General features: G+C 35.9%; 1 protein-coding gene across 1 annotated transcript in view; it reads right to left on the bottom strand.

Annotated features, from left to right (window-relative positions):
- LOC107599805 (cAMP-specific 3',5'-cyclic phosphodiesterase 4D-like) overlaps nucleotides 1–23,455 on the bottom strand; it is a 44,034-nt gene that overhangs the window by 5,357 nt on the left and 15,222 nt on the right. The window contains exons 2-12 of the mRNA XM_016291491.1: nucleotides 15,680–15,871; nucleotides 15,482–15,518; nucleotides 15,330–15,406; nucleotides 11,927–12,089; nucleotides 6,680–6,773; nucleotides 6,222–6,397; nucleotides 5,091–5,189; nucleotides 2,309–2,473; nucleotides 2,097–2,196; nucleotides 512–666; nucleotides 217–339 (exon numbers count right to left, since the gene is read on the bottom strand). Of these exons, the coding sequence (XP_016146977.1) occupies nucleotides 217–339; nucleotides 512–666; nucleotides 2,097–2,196; nucleotides 2,309–2,473; nucleotides 5,091–5,189; nucleotides 6,222–6,397; nucleotides 6,680–6,773; nucleotides 11,927–12,089; nucleotides 15,330–15,406; nucleotides 15,482–15,518; nucleotides 15,680–15,871 (1,381 nt within the window). The remainder of the gene's footprint in view (nucleotides 1–216; nucleotides 340–511; nucleotides 667–2,096; nucleotides 2,197–2,308; nucleotides 2,474–5,090; nucleotides 5,190–6,221; nucleotides 6,398–6,679; nucleotides 6,774–11,926; nucleotides 12,090–15,329; nucleotides 15,407–15,481; nucleotides 15,519–15,679; nucleotides 15,872–23,455) is intronic.

Here is a 23,455-nt window from a genome sequence, read left to right as displayed (position 1 = left end):
GTGCTGAATTCTCAGAGCGGAGGCTGTTTTTTTTTTTTTAAATGTATTCATATATTTTATGTAAAACAATTCTACATTAATACAAATATTACTTGTCAATTAACAAATTTTATAAATTAATTACAAAAAAAGAGAAACACTACTTTTAACAAGCTCAAATCCTCATCTTTATTGTCGTATCTACAATACAAAATGAGTTTTAATAAAAGGACCAACCTGTATCCTGTCAGAGTAGTTATCCAGCAGTAATACCCCAGAACTGGTCACCTTTTTGGTCTCCACCATGGTTTTCAGATCCGCCAACAAATTCATGTGCTTAGACATGTCTGTGGCCAGAACCTGCAAAATAGGATGGTGATCATCAGTTTTAGCTGAAGAGAACCTATTTTCACATCAAATAAAGTTTAGTTCCATATTACAAGTATCAGTGCAATTAAACTGCAAAAACAGTCCAGTGTGATAAATTATAGCTAAACTATAGACCGACGACACATTTAACATTGTGACTCACAATGTCAATGACCATCTTGCGGAGTGACTGTCTCTGTTTCTTGGTCAGGTTCTGGAAGATGTCACAGTTCTCTTCCTGCAGCAGTTTAAAACCTACAGCCAGATGATGATTCTCCAACACAGACGAATCATTATACATGAGGGCCAGCTCAGAGTCTGAGATGGGAGAGAAAAAAAAGAGGAAGCACAATTAATTCTATACTGTACTAACTCGACAGCTCTTGTATTTGTAATTCTTGGTGGACTTTCTATGTAGAGTATAGCAACCTAAATAATACATTTCAGTTTATTGGAAGGCTACAGTTATGCTTTAAAAGGGTGCACAAGTCGTATGAACCACTTTCATGGTGCTTTTTTTGGAGCTTGACCTTTCATCAAAATGTCTCATTCCACGGCTAAAAACAGCAGCATATAGGTATGGAACAACATGCATCCTCCTCTTGTGTTCAAGTTCCTGCTGAGCTTGTGACAAGCACCACTTGTCCCTCCATTAGTCATTGACGGGATTTTACCAGCTGTGCGGGTGGGACACGTGAGTTTTGTGATTCACCGACACATGTAGCCCACCATGCATCCATAGCATGTGAAAATCGCCCGATTGACCACTTGCTGCACGTGATAACAACTTAAACGTATTGATTCCTCTTTGTGTGGGTCTGCTACTTTGAACAACCGTGATTAAGCTAAAAGTGGTTCTGACAGCTGTGAAAAACATTGCACACATGTAAATTGTAGGAAGCAACGTGATGCTCCTTTACGGATACAACGAGAATAGGGTTTGCTTTTTTTGATTTAGTATAGTATGTAGACTTTTCCCAGTCAACCTGGACCATGTATAGCAACTTTGCATTTTAAAGTATAACAGAGGTCTTAAAGGAATAGTTCACCCAAAAATGGAAATTTGCTGAAAATGTACTCAACCTTAGGCCATCCAAGAGATTTTCTTTATCAAAACAGATTTGGAGAAATTTAACATTACATCACTTGATCACCAATGGATCCTCTGCAGTGAATGGGTGCCGTCAGAATGAGAGTCCAAACAGCTGATAAAAACATCACAATAATCCACACGACTCCAGTCCATCAATTAACATAAACTTTTGCTAAAATACGAGTACTCTATCCATAATATTGCTATGCGGTATGAAAAAGTCATATCCGTCTGAATCAGGAGAGAAATATGAACAGACCAAGCACCGTTCACAAGAAAAAAACAGCCAGAAGCAACAGTTTAAATTTAAAAGTCTTTGTTTCTTACAAACTTGCAGATTTTCACTTTACAAGACACTGATTGATGAACTGGAGACATATGGATTACTTGTGGATTACTGTGATGCTTTTATCAGCTGTTTGGACTCTCATTCTGACGGCACCCATTCACTACAGAGGATCCATTGGTAAGCAAGTGATGTTATGCTAAATTTCTCCAAATCTGTTCTGATGAGGAAACAAACTGATGTTGGATGGCCTGAGGGTGAGTACAGTTTCAGCAAGTTGACATTTTTGTGTAAACTATTCCTTTAATGCCACAGCAGCAAAAGAAAGTTTAATAGTAAAGTGTCATGTTCTTAGAGCTAGAGACTTACTAGTGTTGATGAGAAACTGGTTGGAGACGCCAGGATGGTCAACATCATGTATTGCACTGGCAAATATGGCAGCGAGTATTTCGAGGTCTGTAAACACAGCCTGAAAATAACAGACACAGAAAGATTTTCTTAAATCTCACATAGTAGCCCACTTTTTTAATACCCAACAATCAGAAGAAACAGCATTGCATACTGGGACAGCAGTATCATACCTCAAGGGCAGGGGTCGATAACAGGACGTGAGTGGACTGTGTGACATCAGCAGCGTGGATGTTGTTGTGATAGGCAACGTCAGCATGGTAATGGTCCTCTAAAGTCATCAGATAGGTGATAAACGTGTCGAGGGGAATTTTAAACGTCTTTAACAAGTCCCTCTCCTACAGAAAGACAACCCATATGGTTTGCCCTTGTTAGCAGGAAAAGACATTAAAGCAAACTTGAGCTTGAGGGAACAAATACTGTAAAAATGTACCTGGAATATTGTGTGCATCATAACTGTTAAAGGTCTGTTCCCAGAAAATTCTGACACTTTGAAGACATTAAGGCCCCATTTATTTACATCTTCAAGCTCCTGAAATGACACAAAGTGAAACATATAGTTTGATTTCCTATATTGAAGTTTTCTGTACATCTCTAATTTATAGCCATTTTATTTTATACACTACCGTTAAAAAGTTTGAGGTCGGCAAGATTTTTAAAATGTTTTTGAAAGAAGTTTCTTATGCTCACCAAATCTACATTTATTATATCAAGAATACAGTAAAACAGTGATATTACAATTTAAAAAAAAGTTTTTTTATTTTTTATTTTAATATTTTAAAATGTAATTTATTCCTGTGATGGCAAAGCTGAATTTTCAGCAGCCATTACTCCAGTCTTCAGTGCCACATGATCCCTCAGAAATCATAATATTATGCTGATTTAGTGCTCAAAAAACATTTTTTTTTTTTTATTATTATCAATGTTGAAAACAGTTGTGCCGCTTAGTATTTTTGTGTAAACAGTGAGACATTTTTTTTCTGGATTCTCTGAAGAATAGAAAGTTCAATATAACCAAAGACTATAGAATACCCAAGACGTGTCGCTCGTATAGTTTTGAATGGGGAAAAATGCAACGCTCAATATGGTCGCTCTATCGAACGAAGCACCGCCTTCTGAGGAAAAGAGCCAACCGCTAATCGGTAAAGTCAGTGCATTAGAAATCGCTGTTGCTATAGAAACAGTCAACGCTCGGAGACGTGCGCCTAGGACTGCGCATGTGCACTGGCCTGAGAAATAAGCCTTTTTAAATGCTATTTAATCATAAGCTTTGCGAACAGTTTTGGAGAATTTGATGATTTCCCATTCAAAGAGATAGGAGCTGCACTTGCATGCCCGAGAGGTGTTTCAAAGATGGCCGCCGAGTGACATGACTTGCCTTAAAGGGACTTTGACATAACAGAATTTATTTAAAATAGAAACATTATAAATGTCTTATCTATTTAACATATCCTTGAAAAAAAAAATTCCAAACATCTGAACGGCAGTGTATTTTTTTATATTTTAAGGCTTTATTAGATAAGATAATTTATTTATTATTATTTAATATATATTTTAAGATTACCTTGGCCAGCTCATCTTCTGTTTCAGTTTTGACTCCAAACCGAGGGATGTTAGAGTTGGTAAGGCTGGAACTGTGCGTTAACTTTTTTACACCACTAATCTGGGACATCGGCCTTTTCTTCTTCTCCTTGTCTTTCTGGGACTGGGGCGATGGCATTTCCACCTCGTGTTGCTTGTCTAGAGAAACAGAAATCGCTCAGAGAAGATTCTAGAAATTTTTGTAAAAGAATAGTGGGCTATGGTCATTTAATGGTCTCACTTGCGGCTGATTATTTAGCTACATGACCGTCATTCACACACGATTTCACACAGCCGCCCTCCTCCAGTCAAAATGCTTTGACTCATTTGTTCATTTAAAAATGCTGTGCATGTTGCCACATAACATTATAGTTGTATTCTACACTCAATGTATGTAAACATCCATGTTTGATCTTTATTATGTTTTCGTGGGACACTCACCTAAGAATGTACTGGAGATGAACTCAGACACCTGGTTACCAGATCGGCTCATCTCAGAGAGGTGAGTCAATTCTCTATTCAACATCCTCTTGAACTGTTGAGAGATAAACAAACAAGGAAAATTATTATTATTTTTTTTTTTAGATTTAGACATTTTGTGTGAAAAAAGTATGTTTTTTGAGTATCCATAATTATTTACGGAAAAACTGAAGAAAAAAAAAAAGAAGTAAAAATATCTAGTGTGGAGGTGTTGTGTAACATTTTAGCACCATTTTCCAAACACCCCCTCTTTTATTCACTGCTCTAGAAAGCATTTTACCTTTTTTAATCATTTAATGGATTTTCCGTTGTCAGCTATGTCGCTATCTGTTAGCAGATACACCATGATATCAAGGCTGAGTCCTCCAAACAACCCAAAACATATGAATCCTCTCACACTGTTGAGAATGTCAGGTCACATCGGGTTTCCCCGTTTCCCCAAACAAGATTTGCAGACACCAGCTAGAGATGAAAACCAACGCATGCTCAAAAATAAACTTGCTAATGTGCGCAAACAAACAACTAAGCACATGATGTGCTGGTCCTTTTTATAGTAGTTTGGTTCAGATAGTGATACAGCCTAAACGGAAATAGGAAAGTAAAAACTAACAAGGCATAGAATAGAAATAAAAAAAGAAAATTTAGGTTTTTAAGTACTGTAATTATGATGAAATGCAGATTTTAAATATGCATAATCTAAACATAAAAATACAAAAATGCCATTAATTAACAAATTCATTCATTTAGATTCCTGTCATTAGATATCATGTTTCTTTATGCAACCTTTGTTCCTTATGTAACCACATACTGAACACCAGTAATAAACAACAGCAGCCCATCCAACCTCATTCCAATATAAGAATACAGTATTTCATGATTGATGTAAAAATGTACCTGGAATATTGTGTGCATCATAACTGTTAAAGGTCTGTTCCCAGAAAATTCTGACACTTTGAAGACATTAAGGCCCCATTTATTTACATCTTCAAGCTCCTGAAATGACACAAAGTGAAACATATAGTTTGATTTCCTATATTGAAGTTTTCTGTACATCTCTAATTTATAGCCATTTTATTTTATACACTACCGTTAAAAAGTTTGAGGTCGGCAAGATTTTTAAAATGTTTTTGAAAGAAGTTTCTTATGCTCACCAAATCTACATTTATTATATCAAGAATACAGTAAAACAGTGATATTACAATTTAAAAAAAAGTTTTTTTATTTTTTATTTTAATATTTTAAAATGTAATTTATTCCTGTGATGGCAAAGCTGAATTTTCAGCAGCCATTACTCCAGTCTTCAGTGCCACATGATCCCTCAGAAATCATAATATTATGCTGATTTAGTGCTCAAAAAACATTTTTTTTTTTTTATTATTATCAATGTTGAAAACAGTTGTGCCGCTTAGTATTTTTGTGTAAACAGTGAGACATTTTTTTTCTGGATTCTCTGAAGAATAGAAAGTTCAATATAACCAAAGACTATAGAATACCCAAGACGTGTCGCTCGTATAGTTTTGAATGGGGAAAAATGCAACGCTCAATATGGTCGCTCTATCGAACGAAGCACCGCCTTCTGAGGAAAAGAGCCAACCGCTAATCGGTAAAGTCAGTGCATTAGAAATCGCTGTTGCTATAGAAACAGTCAACGCTCGGAGACGTGCGCCTAGGACTGCGCATGTGCACTGGCCTGAGAAATAAGCCTTTTTAAATGCTATTTAATCATAAGCTTTGCGAACAGTTTTGGAGAATTTGATGATTTCCCATTCAAAGAGATAGGAGCTGCACTTGCATGCCCGAGAGGTGTTTCAAAGATGGCCGCCGAGTGACATGACTTGCCTTAAAGGGACTTTGACATAACAGAATTTATTTAAAATAGAAACATTATAAATGTCTTATCTATTTAACATATCCTTGAAAAAAAAAATTCCAAACATCTGAACGGCAGTGTATTTTTTTATATTTTAAGGCTTTATTAGATAAGATAATTTATTTATTATTATTTAATATATATTTTAAGATTACCTTGGCCAGCTCATCTTCTGTTTCAGTTTTGACTCCAAACCGAGGGATGTTAGAGTTGGTAAGGCTGGAACTGTGCGTTAACTTTTTTACACCACTAATCTGGGACATCGGCCTTTTCTTCTTCTCCTTGTCTTTCTGGGACTGGGGCGATGGCATTTCCACCTCGTGTTGCTTGTCTAGAGAAACAGAAATCGCTCAGAGAAGATTCTAGAAATTTTTGTAAAAGAATAGTGGGCTATGGTCATTTAATGGTCTCACTTGCGGCTGATTATTTAGCTACATGACCGTCATTCACACACGATTTCACACAGCCGCCCTCCTCCAGTCAAAATGCTTTGACTCATTTGTTCATTTAAAAATGCTGTGCATGTTGCCACATAACATTATAGTTGTATTCTACACTCAATGTATGTAAACATCCATGTTTGATCTTTATTATGTTTTCGTGGGACACTCACCTAAGAATGTACTGGAGATGAACTCAGACACCTGGTTACCAGATCGGCTCATCTCAGAGAGGTGAGTCAATTCTCTATTCAACATCCTCTTGAACTGTTGAGAGATAAACAAACAAGGAAAATTATTATTATTTTTTTTTTTAGATTTAGACATTTTGTGTGAAAAAAGTATGTTTTTTGAGTATCCATAATTATTTACGGAAAAACTGAAGAAAAAAAAAAAGAAGTAAAAATATCTAGTGTGGAGGTGTTGTGTAACATTTTAGCACCATTTTCCAAACACCCCCTCTTTTATTCACTGCTCTAGAAAGCATTTTACCTTTTTTAATCATTTAATGGATTTTCCGTTGTCAGCTATGTCGCTATCTGTTAGCAGATACACCATGATATCAAGGCTGAGTCCTCCAAACAACCCAAAACATATGAATCCTCTCACACTGTTGAGAATGTCAGGTCACACCAGATAGACGCCACAAAACAAAACCTTTTTCCCCGTTTCCCCAAACAAGATTTGCAGACACCAGCTAGAGATGAAAACCACCGCATGCTCAAAAATAAACTTGCTAATGTGCGCAAACAAACAACTAAGCACATGATGTGCTGGTCCTTTTTATAGTAGTTTGGTTCAGATAGTGATACAGCCTAAACGGAAATAAGAAAGTAAAAACTAACAAGGCATAGAATAGAAATAAAAAAAGAAAATTTAGGTTTTTAAGTACTGTAATTATGATGAAATGCAGATTTTAAATATGCATAATCTAAACATAAAAATACAAAAATGCCATTAATTAACAAATTCATTCATTTAGATTCCTGTCATTAGATATCATGTTTCTTTATGCAACCTTTGTTCCTTATGTAACCACATACTGAACACCAGTAATAAACAACAGCAGCCCATCCAACCTCATTCCAATATAAGAATACAGTATTTCATGATTGATTAGCTTACCTTAATGTATCCCCAAGAAACTGACAGCAAATAATTTGCCTCAGGCATTTTGAATGAGTAAGTCCAGATAGCAGATGAAATTAGAAAACACTGGCTGATAGGTAAGAGGAACACAAACTGCTCAGCGAGAGGATCTCAAAGCTCTATTTATTTTGTAATCCACCTGAACTAAGGTTATGATATTACACTAAACCCCATCTGAAAACTCCAGAAATTCCAAGGCATTCCTTGCGATGGCTGACTCCATTGTTAAGAAACCTGGCAAGATTCCATCTAAGACAGAGGAGGGCGTGAAGAAGCCACGGCATTGTCTGATAGCATCTATCCGTGAGCTGCGCACTCAAACCAAATAGACTGAAAAATGTCTGCGCTTTGGAAGGAAAATATGCCCAGTTAACAGCTTCCAAATAAGGCTGCGTTTCACACAATCATTCAGGTGAGAGTCTCTGACTGCAGCCCTGCCAATCAGGCGGCTCCTCCAGATTAGAATGAGCTCATCACTGCAGCCGATTGGCCGAGCCAAGCTCGCATGTAAATCCTCTGGGAGTGCTTTCCTCCTCAGGACCCCTCCCACTTCACCCTCTAGATGTTTGCAGCTCAGTTGGAGGATGTGTTTCTTTGTACGAGAGCTCTTTAATACAGCAGATAGCTCCCCAAAAAGGCACACAGTCATTATGTGTGGTTTGGATTAATACGTGTTCACGTCACGTTTGAATATGCGCATATGTGTGTGGACAGATGCGGGTGTATGTGTGGAGTGGTGAGGTAATCTTCATGACATGATGTGAGGTTTGGAAGTGGACATTGTGTCAGCCAGACTCATAAAATATTCAGTGAAGTTCATTCACATAAATCCACAGAGGGGAGTCAATGGAGAACATATGTCATATGAACAAAAACAAAACAAACCGATGACGCCGTGCTAGATTTGTCCTGGTAAATTGTTAATGAGCCCTTGAATAAAGCAAAAACTATCCCGGGAAATGTGCCATTTTATTCTTTTACTGATTGTAACTGGAAAAAAAAATAATAAATTTTTTCCACTGGCCCAGTAAGTTTAGACTTTTTACTAGACCTGCCCTACGGCAAGACCATTAAAAGTGACACTTGTATATTAAATGTAATAAAAAATAAAATAATATATAAGTAAATAATAAAATTATATTAAATTTAATTCATTTAATTCATTTATAGCTGTCATGGAGCAAATGAAAAATGTGTATACACATATAAACATTTACAAATGTACAAGTTTTTAATTTGCTCCATGACTGCTATAAACATAATAAATGCATCTACCTATTCTTGCATATTTATCAGCAGAATTCTGTCAAATTGGCAAAAATGCACTTATTTTTGCTACAAAAATCCCCTAAAAACTAAAATGTATGTCTTTTATGCACTGTAATTATGCTAAAATATGCATTTTAAATATATACATTATGAATATAAAAATACAAAAATGCAAATATATATGATGGCTATATACGTAATAATGCTTCTTCCTGCATATTTCTATCAGCAGAATTCAGTCAAATTTGCAAAAATTCAGTCAAATTAGCAAAATACAAAAATTTTCAAGTCATAAAAAAACAGCAATCTATATGCATTATAACATAAATATATGGTCAGGGCCTGAAGTATTTAGCCAAATGTATGATAACTGTGTAATAGACTTCCAATGGCCTATTATCCAAAACCACACTGTACCCAGAGAGCAAGTGACTAAAAAATTACCTGTAGGCCTCGGACATTTTTAGAAACATGTCACTGAAGTATTGTACCAAAACCTGTGTCTTTACACTGAGCTGGACAGAGCCAGTGGCAGAAATACGTACTGCACAGCAGCAAATAAAGAGCCGAGGCAGTGGAGCTGACAGAACATGGTCAGGGATTATTTCACACTTCTGGTCCCTGTGTATCACTAGTGGGATGCGGAGTAATTTGCAGCTTTACTGGAGCAGATGAGCCGATGGTAATAGCCTGTTGCGGGTCCGTGCGGACAGAGGTGACTGTGTTTCTATTGTTGGAACATCTAGAGGGTGTTAAAACACGTCTCCCAGCAAAAAATGGAAAGATATCACACAATTTGTAGCTGTGACTCCTTGAAAATGTGTTTTCTGGGACAGAGGCCTAAATAATGATTTGTTCCTGAATCCATCCCTCTAGTTTAATAATATGCCTTGTAGATCAAAAGCAACGTTCATTCATTATTTCTTCTGAACTTGCAAGGGATTTGATAACGTCTATAAATTGTGAGCTCAAAATAACATCATTATTATTCTAATATAAACTGCACATATACTATTCCAGCAGACTAAACAGTAACAATATACCCATTGAGCAATCTTTGATGAATTACAATGATGCATAAAATATCTATAACACGCATACAGCTTTGTAAAAGGGCATTTCTCTGATGCAATTCAGATGAGCAAATAATCAACAATACAAAAATAAAACAAATTCAATATTACAAAATATCAGATCAGATAGCATGCAAACTGTACATTTTCCTAAAGTGACACTGTCCAACAGTTACATGAAAGCAAGTTAAATTAAATCAAAAGTAATCAAAATGAACTTACAGTAAAATTACTTGAAACACAAAATCATCCAAAAAATGATTATTAATAATAATATCTGAACTAACCAAAAAATTGCATGAAATGAAAAGAGAATAATAATAAAATTAAAAACAAAGTAGTATATAACATGATTTTTACTGAAGAATTAGTTTGACTTTGAACTGACTCGGTTGTAGTAGTATATTGTTAATATAATAGTGTTTAATATAACAGATAAACATACTATCAATAGAAATAATATATTTTACATAAAAATAGACAGAACATATATAAATATTAATTAATATTTATTAAATAATATTTTACATAATAATATAAAAATATAAAATTATATTTTGTTAAAACTAATATATTTTATTATAATTAAATATATTATATTAATATATAATTATTATTAATTGAACATCATTATTCATTGATAGCATAAGGTCACATGAGACTAATGTTTTAGTCTCATGAAAATATGTAGCCTTGAAATATCTAATATAAATGATGTACCTGGACTGATTTGCTACCCAGATATCACTGCTTGATCAAAAAAAGTCTTACAGACTAATCCCTATAGCTAAAAAATTACATTTTAGAGTTATAAAACAGATCTAAATTTAATTCTTATGGTGAAATAGATATGTTTTTCTGTCATTGAAATGGAAGATGTATTCAAGCACCCAGGCTATTTATGAACACTGACTGCTAATAAATCATAAAAACAATGGCAGCTGGACATCTCCACACAACCGCTAAAAATGTTTTTCATAACAGTCTAGCTATTTCTGTTCTGAAACAACACGAAAACAGTGTTATTTATAACAGTCAAGTAGGATATAACACTTGCGTGGCGAGTGTGAGGCAGTTTTATACGGGATATGCCACTATTGCTATTGAGCTAAAGCAACAAAGCAAACTGACAGGCCTTGTGCGTTTCCATGGATACTGGGTATTGAGGAGGGAAAGGGAGGAGGGGGGGTTCGGTCGAGTGAGACGTATGAAAATGTGAGTATTTGACGCTTCTGTTACTTATGTCTGGTCACCTCTGTCAGACCTTTAGCCCGGTTGTCTAAGAAATATTAGAAGCTTCTCAAATCTTGGTTTTTTATAAGGTGTTGTGGCTGAGTGGACTAGACCGGATACACACTACAGGCTGATTAGCATGCTGTATGTGTACTGGGGCCTTGCTGGAGACTGTGAGCATGCTCAGTGCAGCCTGAATGACGATTCTGCTGCTGTTATTGCAAACAGTGCACTGCTTAAAAGACACCAAAGCATGACACTCAATGATCTAAATAAGCGTATTTTTCTAAAAACAACTAAACAGTTTAGTCGTTTATTATTTGAGCAGACTGCCACTTTAGAATGTCAATCATCTCAAGCTCATTTTTAAATGAATGTTCAATACTGACAAGCCTACAATCACAGTATGATCAGGTCTACCAGAAGTCAACAAACAACAAAAAAACATTTGCAATATCCTAAGTCTTAAAATAGTCATTTGATCTAAAGGCACTATATCATACTGTATATTGTGCACAAGAGCAAAATAATTCAGCATAAAATAAAATAAAAAATGTTATGAATAGGTCCACAATATGAGGCCCATTTGTGACTATGAGTGGAAACTGAAAACCTGAAACACTTCATCAACTTGCAGAACTATCCTAGGGAATCCTAAAAAGCAAAAAATAACCCAAGACGCCTAGATCTTCTCACCTTGTTGGATGCCATCTCGCTGACCGAATGCCTGGTTTGGAGGGTCTCAAGCTGGTCGAGGCACCAGTCCAGCTCCTCCAGGGTCTCTGTGGCCAGTTTCTGGTAGGCCTCCTCTGGAGGAAGAGAAGGAGGCAAGGAGTCAGATCTCAGATGCTTTAGGGGTCTAGCTGAGGCTCCCAGCAGAGGGCCCAAACTGCTGTAGACCGCCATGTTGGGATATCCCGACAGAACGCATGGGTGATTCTTCATGCTGTGCTGAAGCCCTCCACAGTGAATGATGGGGCCCCAAATTGAGCCAAAAAACAAGGTTTCCAAAAACACCGTAATCCAAATGAGGCACCGTAACGACCAGGAGTGGGAGTCAGATCTCGTGAGAAGCGGGGAACACTATATCCCTTACGAAAACATACAAAGGGGTCACATAAACCAACACTCACGCCGCTCACAAACAAAACGACAGTCACTGCAGAATCTATAGTCCTACATGTCGAGGAGCCCGGAATCAAACCTCTCATCTTGGGACAGGGAGAATGTCATTGCTGTGGGCAGGCCCATCTCTGCGTGACAGATGCCGGTCTATATCCAAGAAGACGAGGAGCGTGTGGTGGCCCCTACAAGCATGCGATCCGACCCATAACAAAGCATACAGGCATAATGTCATAACAATAACACACAGATATACTCGCTAATACACGCATACGAGCACAAATGCAAAGCATACAGAGGCTTGATGCCAATAGATGAGTGACTTGTCCCTGTTTCCAGTCTGCCGCAAAAGAGAACAAAGGTGCTTGCATCTGCCTGCCCCCTTTTCTCAGAGCGGTGGATGCCCTGCACGAACACGGGGCAGCCGTGGAGCGTCGCTAGCCGAACGTGAGCCGAGCTTCCTCTTGAAACAGAAGCCTAAAGCCTGCCAGTGCTGCTGCATGCAGGAGAGAGAGGACTTCAGCTAAAACCTGACATGAACTATACAGGATTTGGAGCTGAGGAGCTCAGGTCCTTCACAGCTGACAGTCTGAGAAAGGTTAGAGGTGTCCAATGTGTGTGTGTTTTTTTTGTTCTTGGAGAGGATGCTTTATGATTTAGGTTTATAAAGATTGATAATAATTTAGTAATGAAATTGTGAGTTTGCTGAGATGGTACCATTTATGACATGCAAAACATCTGTTGCATGTGCATTTAAAAAAAAGTTATTATGACCATATGAGGGCATAAAAATAAGTGAAACAAAATAACAAAAGACTTGAAAAACAGACGTCAGTGCAGCTATGCTAGACATGTTGCTTACTGGAAGCAACTATGAAAACAAAGCCAGACAGATTGCATGTGCCACATGTACACTCCTTTAACAAAGCATACATTATCTTATTCATTGCCTGTCTGTGTGTGTCTCTCTCTCTTTCTGCATGTGTGGTGAAGTACACAGGGCTGGGGTGCCACTTTCTCTGAAAGAGACTGCACTGACGTCAATGACATTCTTCTCGTGCTTAGCGCGACATCATACACCAGCCCATGAGAGGGCACTGGCTCCATAGACAGGAGAGCTGTGGCGAAAAGCTGGACTGGATTTCTCCAATCTGGGTCACAGGCTCTCGCTAACATGTCAGCAAGGAAATCCTCATCAAAACATTTGAAGATTTGTTTGGATACACTAGAAATCACAAAAAATAACCTTAAAAAGGTACAGATAAAAAAATAAACATGCAGTGAAAGTCTGTTCGATCACATCTTTAGGCTCCAATTGTGAGGCTTTACTACAATGCAACTGAATGCAAGTAAGAGTTTTTCTTGAGTTTTTTTTTTTTTTGCATGTTCATATGCATTTTCTGGCGCAGGGTTTTTCAAACGGCCATAATAGTGGGTCTGTAAAAAATTTCAAAGGAAAAAAAAAAAGTCTGAAAATAAAAAAAGAGGCTTTAGCTCAATATGTACAATATGGTTAAAGGTGCTATATAAATACATTTAAATTATTAGAAGTGGTGCCTTGGCAACTAACCATTTAATTTTAAGTAGTCAAATTATTAAACTGAAATTAATTAAATCTATATAGAAATATAAAATATATAATCTAAAACTAATCAAAAATGGCAAAAGCACTTAACACAAAAACTGAAAATATAAAAATAAAAGTTAATTAACAAAAACTATTAGTATATAAATTAGACCAATATGTTTGGTTAAAGGTGCTATAAATACATTTAAATTATTACTAATTCATTGGATATTTTAAGAATTTATTTTGCATTCAGCACAATGACAACATAAATGCCAATTTTTTTTTTTTTTTGTAACAACATGTTGCCTTGATAACATGACACTTTTCTTACACTTAAAATATATGGCTTTATATTTCAGGAAGCAGATTTTTCACAATTTGATTATATTTGGGTGCTTAGCATAAAAATGTTTGATATCCCATATTTGTATGGTGTTCTGGGTTGCTAGATGATTCCTTACTGGCCAAAGTAATAAAAAAAAGCCCACTTCCCTGTGGTATTCTGGTCTGTAAATATGGCTCGGGTCCCTGCTTCAATATAAGTCTATTAATCACTCGTTTTATTGTCTGCGCAAGTCTGATCACACTTCTTCTTAAAGGGATAGTTCATCCAAAAATGAAAATTTGATGTTTATCTGCTTATCCCTAGGACATCCAAGATGTAGGTGACTTTGTTTGTTGGTGACTTTTGTAGGTGACACATATGATGATTTTTAACTTAAACCGTTGCATTCTATCAGTCGTATAATGCATGGCAATGGTAACAAAATCTATGAGAGTAAAAAAAACATGCACAGACAAATCCAAATTAAACGCTGCGGCTCGTGACGAAACACTGATGTCCTAAGACATGAAAAGATCGGGTTGTGCCAGAAACCGAACAGTATTTATATAATTTTTTTACCTCTAATACATCACTATGTCCAACTGTCTTTGGGCGCGTACACGGCATCCGGTGCATGAGGTGTGTATGTGCTCTGGCGTAGTTTACGTTAATGGGTGTGTTGATATCCAGCCGAAGAGCAATCAACCATAACTTCAGGCGAGCAGGCTCAGAAGTTGGGAATATGTGGAAAGTCACATGAGAGAACGCGAGAGAACATAATCTTTTAGTTTTAAGTCGGATTGAACAATACGGATAAGCGCAAGTACCATTTTGATTAGCCGTCGTACCTACAATGACTGTGCACTGTGTAAACAATGAGTGACGTATACACGCGAGAGATTACTTCCGCTCTCCTGGTTGAGAAAAAAAGGAAACAAAGAATGTGTCATTGTGTATGATGCAAACAAAAGTAACACAGATTGACTGCTGTTACCAAACTTACAACATCTACAAATTCTGTCAAGATTCATTGTTATGGTAAAAATGTGTGCATGTGAATATGTTAAACTGAAAGCACTCACTTGTTATTGGCCCTTTCCTGTTGTACATTTGTTAAAGCAGCAAAATTATTCCGGACAGTCCTTAAACTTGCCAGAACCTGAGAAGACACATAAATTGAGTTAGATTGTGTTTCATAATTTTTGAAATTTTGACACATTTAATATTGCAATACCTGTGCAAAAGGGGTAACAATCATGTCATCACCGTGTCTACAAAAAAAGGACAAAATACTAATTACAACAGCACAAGCTTTTTCTATTTATAGTTTTCCTTTTTTGTCTTTCCATTTATTAATAAAACATGAACATTAATAAAAAGAAATGTATATGCCAATAAACCAGTTCTGCATTTAAAAGAGACAGTTGCTCACATGTCACTGGCGATGGAGGAGTTTCTGGACATAGACTTTGGTGAGAGGTCATAGTCGCTGTCAGAGCGGTACAGAAAGGACTCTCTCCTCTGGCTGTGCACAAAGTTGGCCTGGAGGATGAGACCTGACCCCGGGCTGGCCATGGGATCCAGCGGACTACGTCCTGATGAGGTGCCATTGTCCACATCAAAGCTGGGGAGACAAAACAACAGGACAGTTAGCGCTGATGTCAAATGAGAAAATTGGAAGACGTTGGAGTAGCATTTTACTCAGGTTGACAATTTCAAGTTAACAATTTCAAGTAATATGGGCATTTTGTTGACAAATTTTACCTTAGCAGCTGTTGCGATTTGCCTTTTTTTTTAACAAATGTTTGCTATTTTCTACTATGAGCCTATAAAGGATATGTGTGTTAGGTTAGTTTTAAACTAAATTTTATGGAAAAATAGCGTTAAATGTTTTTGGTTAGGTAACTCCTAATAGTAACACAAGATACCTAGTGAGGAAAACTTGTCCAAATAAAAAATAAATTCCTGCTGTGGACAAAACTGTCAGGACTCATTTCCAAATAAACATGTAATCAAATAATATAGACATGAAAAATGAAAAATAAACAGAGAAATAAACAATAAAAAAGAAACATAAAACAAAACCCAACAAACACAAAACAAAAAATATACACAAAAACAAAAAGCAAATATTTAACAAATAAACATAAATAAAAAAATGGAAAAATACAACAATTAAAAATAAAACAAAACAAAAATATCAAATAATATAGACATGTCTATATCAAATAATATAAAAATGAAAAATAACCATAGAAATAAACATTAAAAAAGAAACATAAAACAAAAACCAACAAACACAAAATTAAAAATAAACAAAAATATACACAAAAACAAAAAAGCTAATATTTAACAAATAAACAAAGCAAAAAATAGAAAAATAAAACAATAAAAAACACACACAAAACAAAAAATAAAGTAAAACTTAAATTTGATACAAAGTAATGTAACTAACATGATATTTAAATACATATTTATTAAGGTTGCTGTAATATTGTAGTGCAAAGAACAAAACATAAAAAAACAACTCTTCCAGAAAAAGTCCCATTTTAGAGGGCTTCCCCAGCCCAGCGGGAGCGCTGTCCTTAACCTTCACCTCCCTAGTCCTTAGATCTACCCAACTGTGCTTACAACATGCTGACCCATAATCCCCGGGGAGCATTAATATAATTGCTCTGCCCTGGGTATTTTCCTGATGCGAACAGTGACGTGGCTGTACATTTTATTCTCGCTTAGCCACCGACATCACATCCATGCAGGCTCACATCTGAGACGAGTAATGTGGTGCGGATGGATAAATCCATATTAGTGGTTCAGTCTGCACCTTGGTGACTTCAGCAGACTGTACTGTCTCGCACATAAAGGGCCAATGATTCATGACCCACGTAAAACCTGGGACTGAGTTTTGTTTTGACTGAAAACAAATATGTCAGCAACAACAAAACAACAGTTGGAGTTTGTGTCCTGTACTTTATCAACCCAACACATCATGGCACTTGACTTTATATTTGTGTTTCATTGAGAACGGACTTATTCACAGTTAAAACTAGAGCTGGCGGTGAGAGGCCCGCTGATGTGCTGCCTTCATCTCTCTTGGGTCATATCACAGGAATGCACCGGCTTACCGTCTCACACTCTCAACTCTAGACATGCATTATGAATGAGACTGTTCTCCTTTTACTGTAACCCACACAAAAGCACTGATGCTTATGCACCAGTAAATGCACTGATAAATAAACCAACAAACATGAAAATGAAAACGCCTCACTGATTCTAGAAAGATGGGACAAAACATGTCCAGTGATTAGTTTTGAAAACAGCAACATTTCTACTTTTTGAGATTAATCTCAGATTATCACTAGAACCTTTATAATATAAATATTCAATTCCTTTTTACATGCTCTTTATTTTATGAAATGATATTATCACTCCCTACCCCTAAAACCACCTGTGCTCAGACCACAAAATATTTTACAGAATAAAATATATTAAATATAACAAAACCTATATTTATATCAAACCAATCAATCAATCAATCAATCAATAATATTTAGATTGTAATTATAACATTTTTGCACCAAAAGTTAAATCTATATCTCAAAACATGCTAAACAGATTAATCCAAAATCATTTCTTTTTAAATATTTATTTTGCGTTTTGTCTCAAAAAGAATAGGACTAAAAAGTGTGTTTTTCACGTACACTACCATTCAAAGGTTTGGGATTCTTTTAATGATTTTGAAAATATTCTCTTACATTTACCAAGGCTGCATATTTTATTAAAATACAGTAAAAACAGTAATATTGTGAAATATTACTAAAAATTTAAATAAAATGCTGAGTTGCTACTCAAGAAACATTTCTTATCAATGTTGAAAACAATTGTCCTGCTTAATATTTTTGTCTAAATATTAATAATTTAATAATAATAATAATAATAATTTGGTGAGTTTTAGGAGACTTTTAGGATTTAAAAGTGATTTACCCTCACTTTTGATCACTTCAATTTGTATATTGTATAAAATTATTAATTTCTTTAAAAAACATATTATGCTATGTTCACACTTGGCGTCTTTTTTGAAGCTGTCAGTGTCTGTTTTACATTATAATCCTATGGAGTAAACCGTGTTTTCAAAAAAGTCCTGAGCACTTTTTAAAACGCCACCGCCGGCGTCTTTTTCTGCAGCTCAGAGCATCTTTTCAGTTGAAAAAAAGCTAAACTTTTCTGAAAAAAAACGCCCTACGTCAAGCGTCTTTTTGACAGCTGACCAATGACAAGCGAGTGGCAAGTCGTTTCCATAGCAACAAAAACAACAAGAAAAATGGAAAAGATAGCCGGTAGATTAGTTCGTACTAGTTTCGGACAGAGGTTGAAAGAGTACTGAAAAAATATACTCAAGTAAAAGTACCATTACATTTTTGACTTTGAAAATGACCTTTCATGCAGTGTGTAACACAGCTCTAAGTGAATGAAAACATCCGACAAAGTTTTAAATCTGAAAGTGCACCGTGTATACAGATATTGTTTCTCAAAAAAAAAAAAGAGTCGATTCGGAATCCTTTAAACGAGTCTTTTTTAAAACGAATCCCAAGCCGTTTCATGTTGGCGTCAACATGAAACATTAGCATATTGCCCGGGAAAACTTGAACCCCGCTTCCCTCAAACACTACAAGTAGAGTAAAAGTACTTATCCAAAAAGCTACTTGAGTAAGAGTAAAAGAGTAGCCTATTTAAAAGTACTCATGAGTATTGAGTAGTGAGTACTGAGCTGTGGATTCTTCCCCCTCATAATAAACGCTGTACACCGCAATTTACCCATTTTTAAAACATTGTACATTCTGTAATTCACATTATCTTGTTTGTCATAAAGAATGAAGAATATCTATCATCCAGCAGTTTTAATTTTGACTGCCAACTCTTTAAAATACATCAAAACAGCACGGAAACAGTATTCAGTTGAAGAAAAGATGAAAGTTATTCTCAGTACAATCATCCCCATTTAAATCATAAAGTTTGAAAAAATAGATTTAAAATCATGTGTAAGGCCACTGAGACAGCATGCTGTTGTTGCACATAAAATATTAATGTTTAGAACAGTGAAAATACAAACACCATTAGAAACTCATAGTTCAGCATCACACACCATGATATGGGTTAAAATGAGAGCCCATTTCTCTGCAAAACGGTGCCAGTTTTAGTGTTTTGCAATAAAGAAATAAGAATAACTCAATTGCGCGCATGTCTCTTTGATGAGCCGCGGCAGTCTCGGTGAATCAGCAGCATCCACAACTGAACAGAACAAAAAGTGTTGAACTTGAAAATTGTTTGTGCGCGAGTGCACTTGCTAAATGAAGGCGGATTGTGAAATAAATAAAAAAATTAAAAAACATTTACTAGCGAGCTGCAGTTTTATTACATCGCTGGCACAGATGCAGTATATTAACGCTACGGGTCATCAATAAGGTGCAGATTGGTTCTCAAGTTGTGTTTCCAACACACTTTTTCACAGCACGCATCACACGCTCAAACTCATCAAAAGTCAACACGTTCAACAAGCAACAACGACTTATCCAAGTGACTGCTGCAGAACGCATGCGAGAGAGAGAGACGAGGCAGCGCAGATCGCACGTCTTATAAGTGAGTGGGGAATTTACCGAACGTGGCACTTGCGTGAGTTACACTGTATCAATACCCACAACCTCACACCAAATTTCAGGCCGTGTAGATAGGCAAGCATATATACAAATCATTTAGTAAGCAGAAATCCGACATTTACCATAACATATTAAGTTAGAGGAAGATGCGACTGAATTGATGCTTGAAGAATGCACTTCCAGCAGCCATGATAAACAGTTGGCGGTTAAAATTGTATATGCACAATTTGATTTGACGAAAGTCACGAGACCTATTACTATCTCACTATCCAATCACGTTCATGGATAAAAATTAAATTAAAATAAGCATGTTACGACCACAAACGGAGGAAAATAGTGGAGTAAAAGTACCGATACATCACGTAAAATGTACTCAAGTAAAAGTAAAAGTACACAAATTTTAAACTACTCAAAAAAGTACAATTACTGATAAAAACTACTTAATTACTGTAACATGAGCATTTGTAATTCGTTACTTCACACCCCTGGTTTCGGAGCACAAGGAGTTGTATTATATTAGCACAAAACTGTATCTAACTTAGTCTAAAATATGCCACAAACCGTGCATCATTCAACGGGAGCTCCTGGACTAAATTGTTGTAAGCACCATACTGTTTCCTTCCCCGTATAATGTCGCGCACCCAAAAACATTGTTGTGAACTGACATTCTCTTCCCCGTTAACTTCAAAAGGCAACGCAAGAGCCAACTTTTTACTCTTTCTCGACATTTCTGCAGCATATAGCACTAGGCTACTGTTGCAGCTGTTGTAATAGCAACAAAAGACGCCCTCGGCTGCTATTTGTAACCAAAACGCTGCCAGCTTTTTATTTTACTAAGTGTGAACACGCCCTAATACTGACCCCAAACATTTGACCAATGGTGTATTGTATGTTCTATTAACAATTGTTATTACTGCATATCTGTAATATGAATTCTTCTTTTTTTAATTGAATTGCTGTCCAAATTCTGCTATCCAAACATTTATTAATTTTCGATTCCTCACAATAAGGAAAAGCCCATCAGCAAACAGCAGTGTTGTGAGCAGTTTGCTTTGTCTAGTGTGTCTTCAGTTACAGAGGGGAAAATACACCACTCCCATCCTCTCTCCTTCCTCCTCGTATTCACTTTCCTAGTGCTTTAATTTCACTCCCCTAATTTCCCTCTATCAAATAAACAGTATGTGAAGGTCTCCATCTGTTCCCTGTACAAAGATCACTGCCTGCTTAAACTACACTTAACATACAAACACATGTAAGTACACACACACCAACACATCTTATAGGTCCAAAAGCACAGCGTTGTGTGTACTTTTGAGGGTAATTACCTTGAAGTGTTTTTGTTCCAGATATACAAACGCTGCGTAATTAATTCACACATGACACAAACACAGAAAATCACGGAACAATGGAAACCTAAGAAACTTGTTATATAGAGCAACACACAACACATTTCTAGCAGCTTTAAATCAGTGCCAGATAAAAACCTCTACCACATTAATCTTATGAGAAAGATTTCTGTTGAACTCCTAAATGTCAAAATATTAAAAAAAACACCAAGTTGTAGTGTTAACCACAGTTTAGTTTACCTGAGAGGTTAGTAGAAGTCTGAATTTAATCCCTAATTATTTTTTTTGCTGGAATTGGACAGAAACTCTAAGCTCTTTAGACGTCAAACAGCACAAACAGTTATTTCTAGATAATCATAATAACTTCGTTATTTTAAAGCATAATGGAGCAGGCTGGGTGGAATCTCTCCAGACACCACTGATATTATCAAAGCATGCAAGCAGAAATTACTTCCAAACTTGTCAGAACTTCTAGAGAATGTACTATACACCAGTTAACTTTCATCATAAAACATTAACAGAGGACCTAAAAAGTATTTGGACACTTAAGGCACAAAAATATATGAATGTCATAGGAATAAGCAAAATATTTCACAAAAAGAAATATTATTTTAAAGTAATCAAATGTCTTTGTTAAACTAATAAATTTACGTAGATTAGTTAAACATTTATAAATTATAATTATGATAAATTTAAAAAGTAAATAATACAAATTGAAATTAAAAAAACTTTCTGATAGTCAAATGGAGCATGTCCATAATTCATGTGCTGAACTACATCTGTGGTTACATTTTTCAGCACCTGTGTGAAGTGACTTCATACATCCCCTAAAATTAGACCACTTTATAAATAAATAGTAAAAATAGCACAGAAAAGTTAGAAGTTAAAGCTAGTTCTGAGAAAATCTCTAGCATAATTAGTTTGCAAATGGGACTTGGTTTGACTTTTTGGGGTCACTGTATGTTTTCTATTTAAAGGGGTGTATGGATTTTGCTTTCTTCATGAGTTGCTTATAAAAAAGAGTTTTTTCTTCTAGACAAGGAGGATGAAAAGCAGAATGATTTAGAACAACATGTTTTAACAAAGTCAAGATATATAAAAACCAAAGTGGTTTGCTATACAAATACCTAAAACAATCACAATAGGGTGTTATTCTTCCACAAACTACAAGAACGACTATGGACAGTGTGCCAATCCATTTAATGGTACTTTAGTGAAAGGATTAAATATGTCTGTCCCTTAAAAAATCAAAGGGATAATTACAGTAGCTGCAATCACTACTATGCTATCTATGGCATCAGATGTCCAACTGACTAGCTCTATTGTTGTGGACACCCTGCCCAATCCATTTGGCCATGCAGTTTATGCCACTTCTGGCTGTTCCCCAACTAACTGTTTTTGGTACTAAACCAATCTTTTCCAATTAGAACGGTAGTCAGCAATAACACTGCTAAGAGTTCACAGAGTTCTCAAAGGAGCTTAAATTATACTTTGAGTACTAATATTTATAATAAAAGAAAATGAAAACAGAAACAACTTACTCAGTTTTGTGAAATGTAAACCAGATGCAAAACATTTCTGTTAACTGATGGGAAAAACAGAAACTAAACCTAAATACATATTTGTGATTCCAAAACTGAATAAATAAATGATCCCTAATGTTAAAAGCTGATTGCTAATGAACATGACTGCCTGCCCCTCCTAAGCTCTATTTAATGGCATGTCGTCCATTAGAGCATAAGAACAAAAAAAAAAGGACAGGAAATATGGAGTCTGACCCTGGGACATTCAGAAAGTGGAACCCGATGGTTCGAGGCCACATGCAAAGAGAATGTAGAATACATTGTTTTCTTCTGGTGATCACATGAGGCTGTTCCCCAAACACTGCTGGTTTTCTTGTCAATCATGAGACGGAACAGGAATATGCTTAAAATAGGCAAATAAAAGCGATGTGCAGATAAAAATAGCAGGCAGGAATAATTCATGAATAAAATCAAGCTCTGTCAAAAGGATAAAAATAACTGTTGTTAAAATTACCATGCCCTAAAATAAGTAAAGGAAATATGGTGAATCAGTCAAAGCAGCAAAGTTTTGGGAGTGACTTATTAATTGCAGCCCTCTACGAACACCTTGGCAATTGAATCGCCATTGGCTAGTACATTTTTTTGTTTACTCGCCAGACTGATATATATATATATATATATATAT

This window comes from Sinocyclocheilus grahami, unplaced genomic scaffold, assembly GCF_001515645.1.
Source record: "Sinocyclocheilus grahami isolate Dianchi unplaced genomic scaffold, SAMN03320097.WGS_v1.1 scaffold272.1, whole genome shotgun sequence".
Classification (NCBI taxonomy): domain Eukaryota; kingdom Metazoa; phylum Chordata; class Actinopteri; order Cypriniformes; family Cyprinidae; genus Sinocyclocheilus; species Sinocyclocheilus grahami.
Note: the sequence above shows the minus strand (reverse complement) of the source record. Positions and strands in the feature narration are given on the sequence as shown.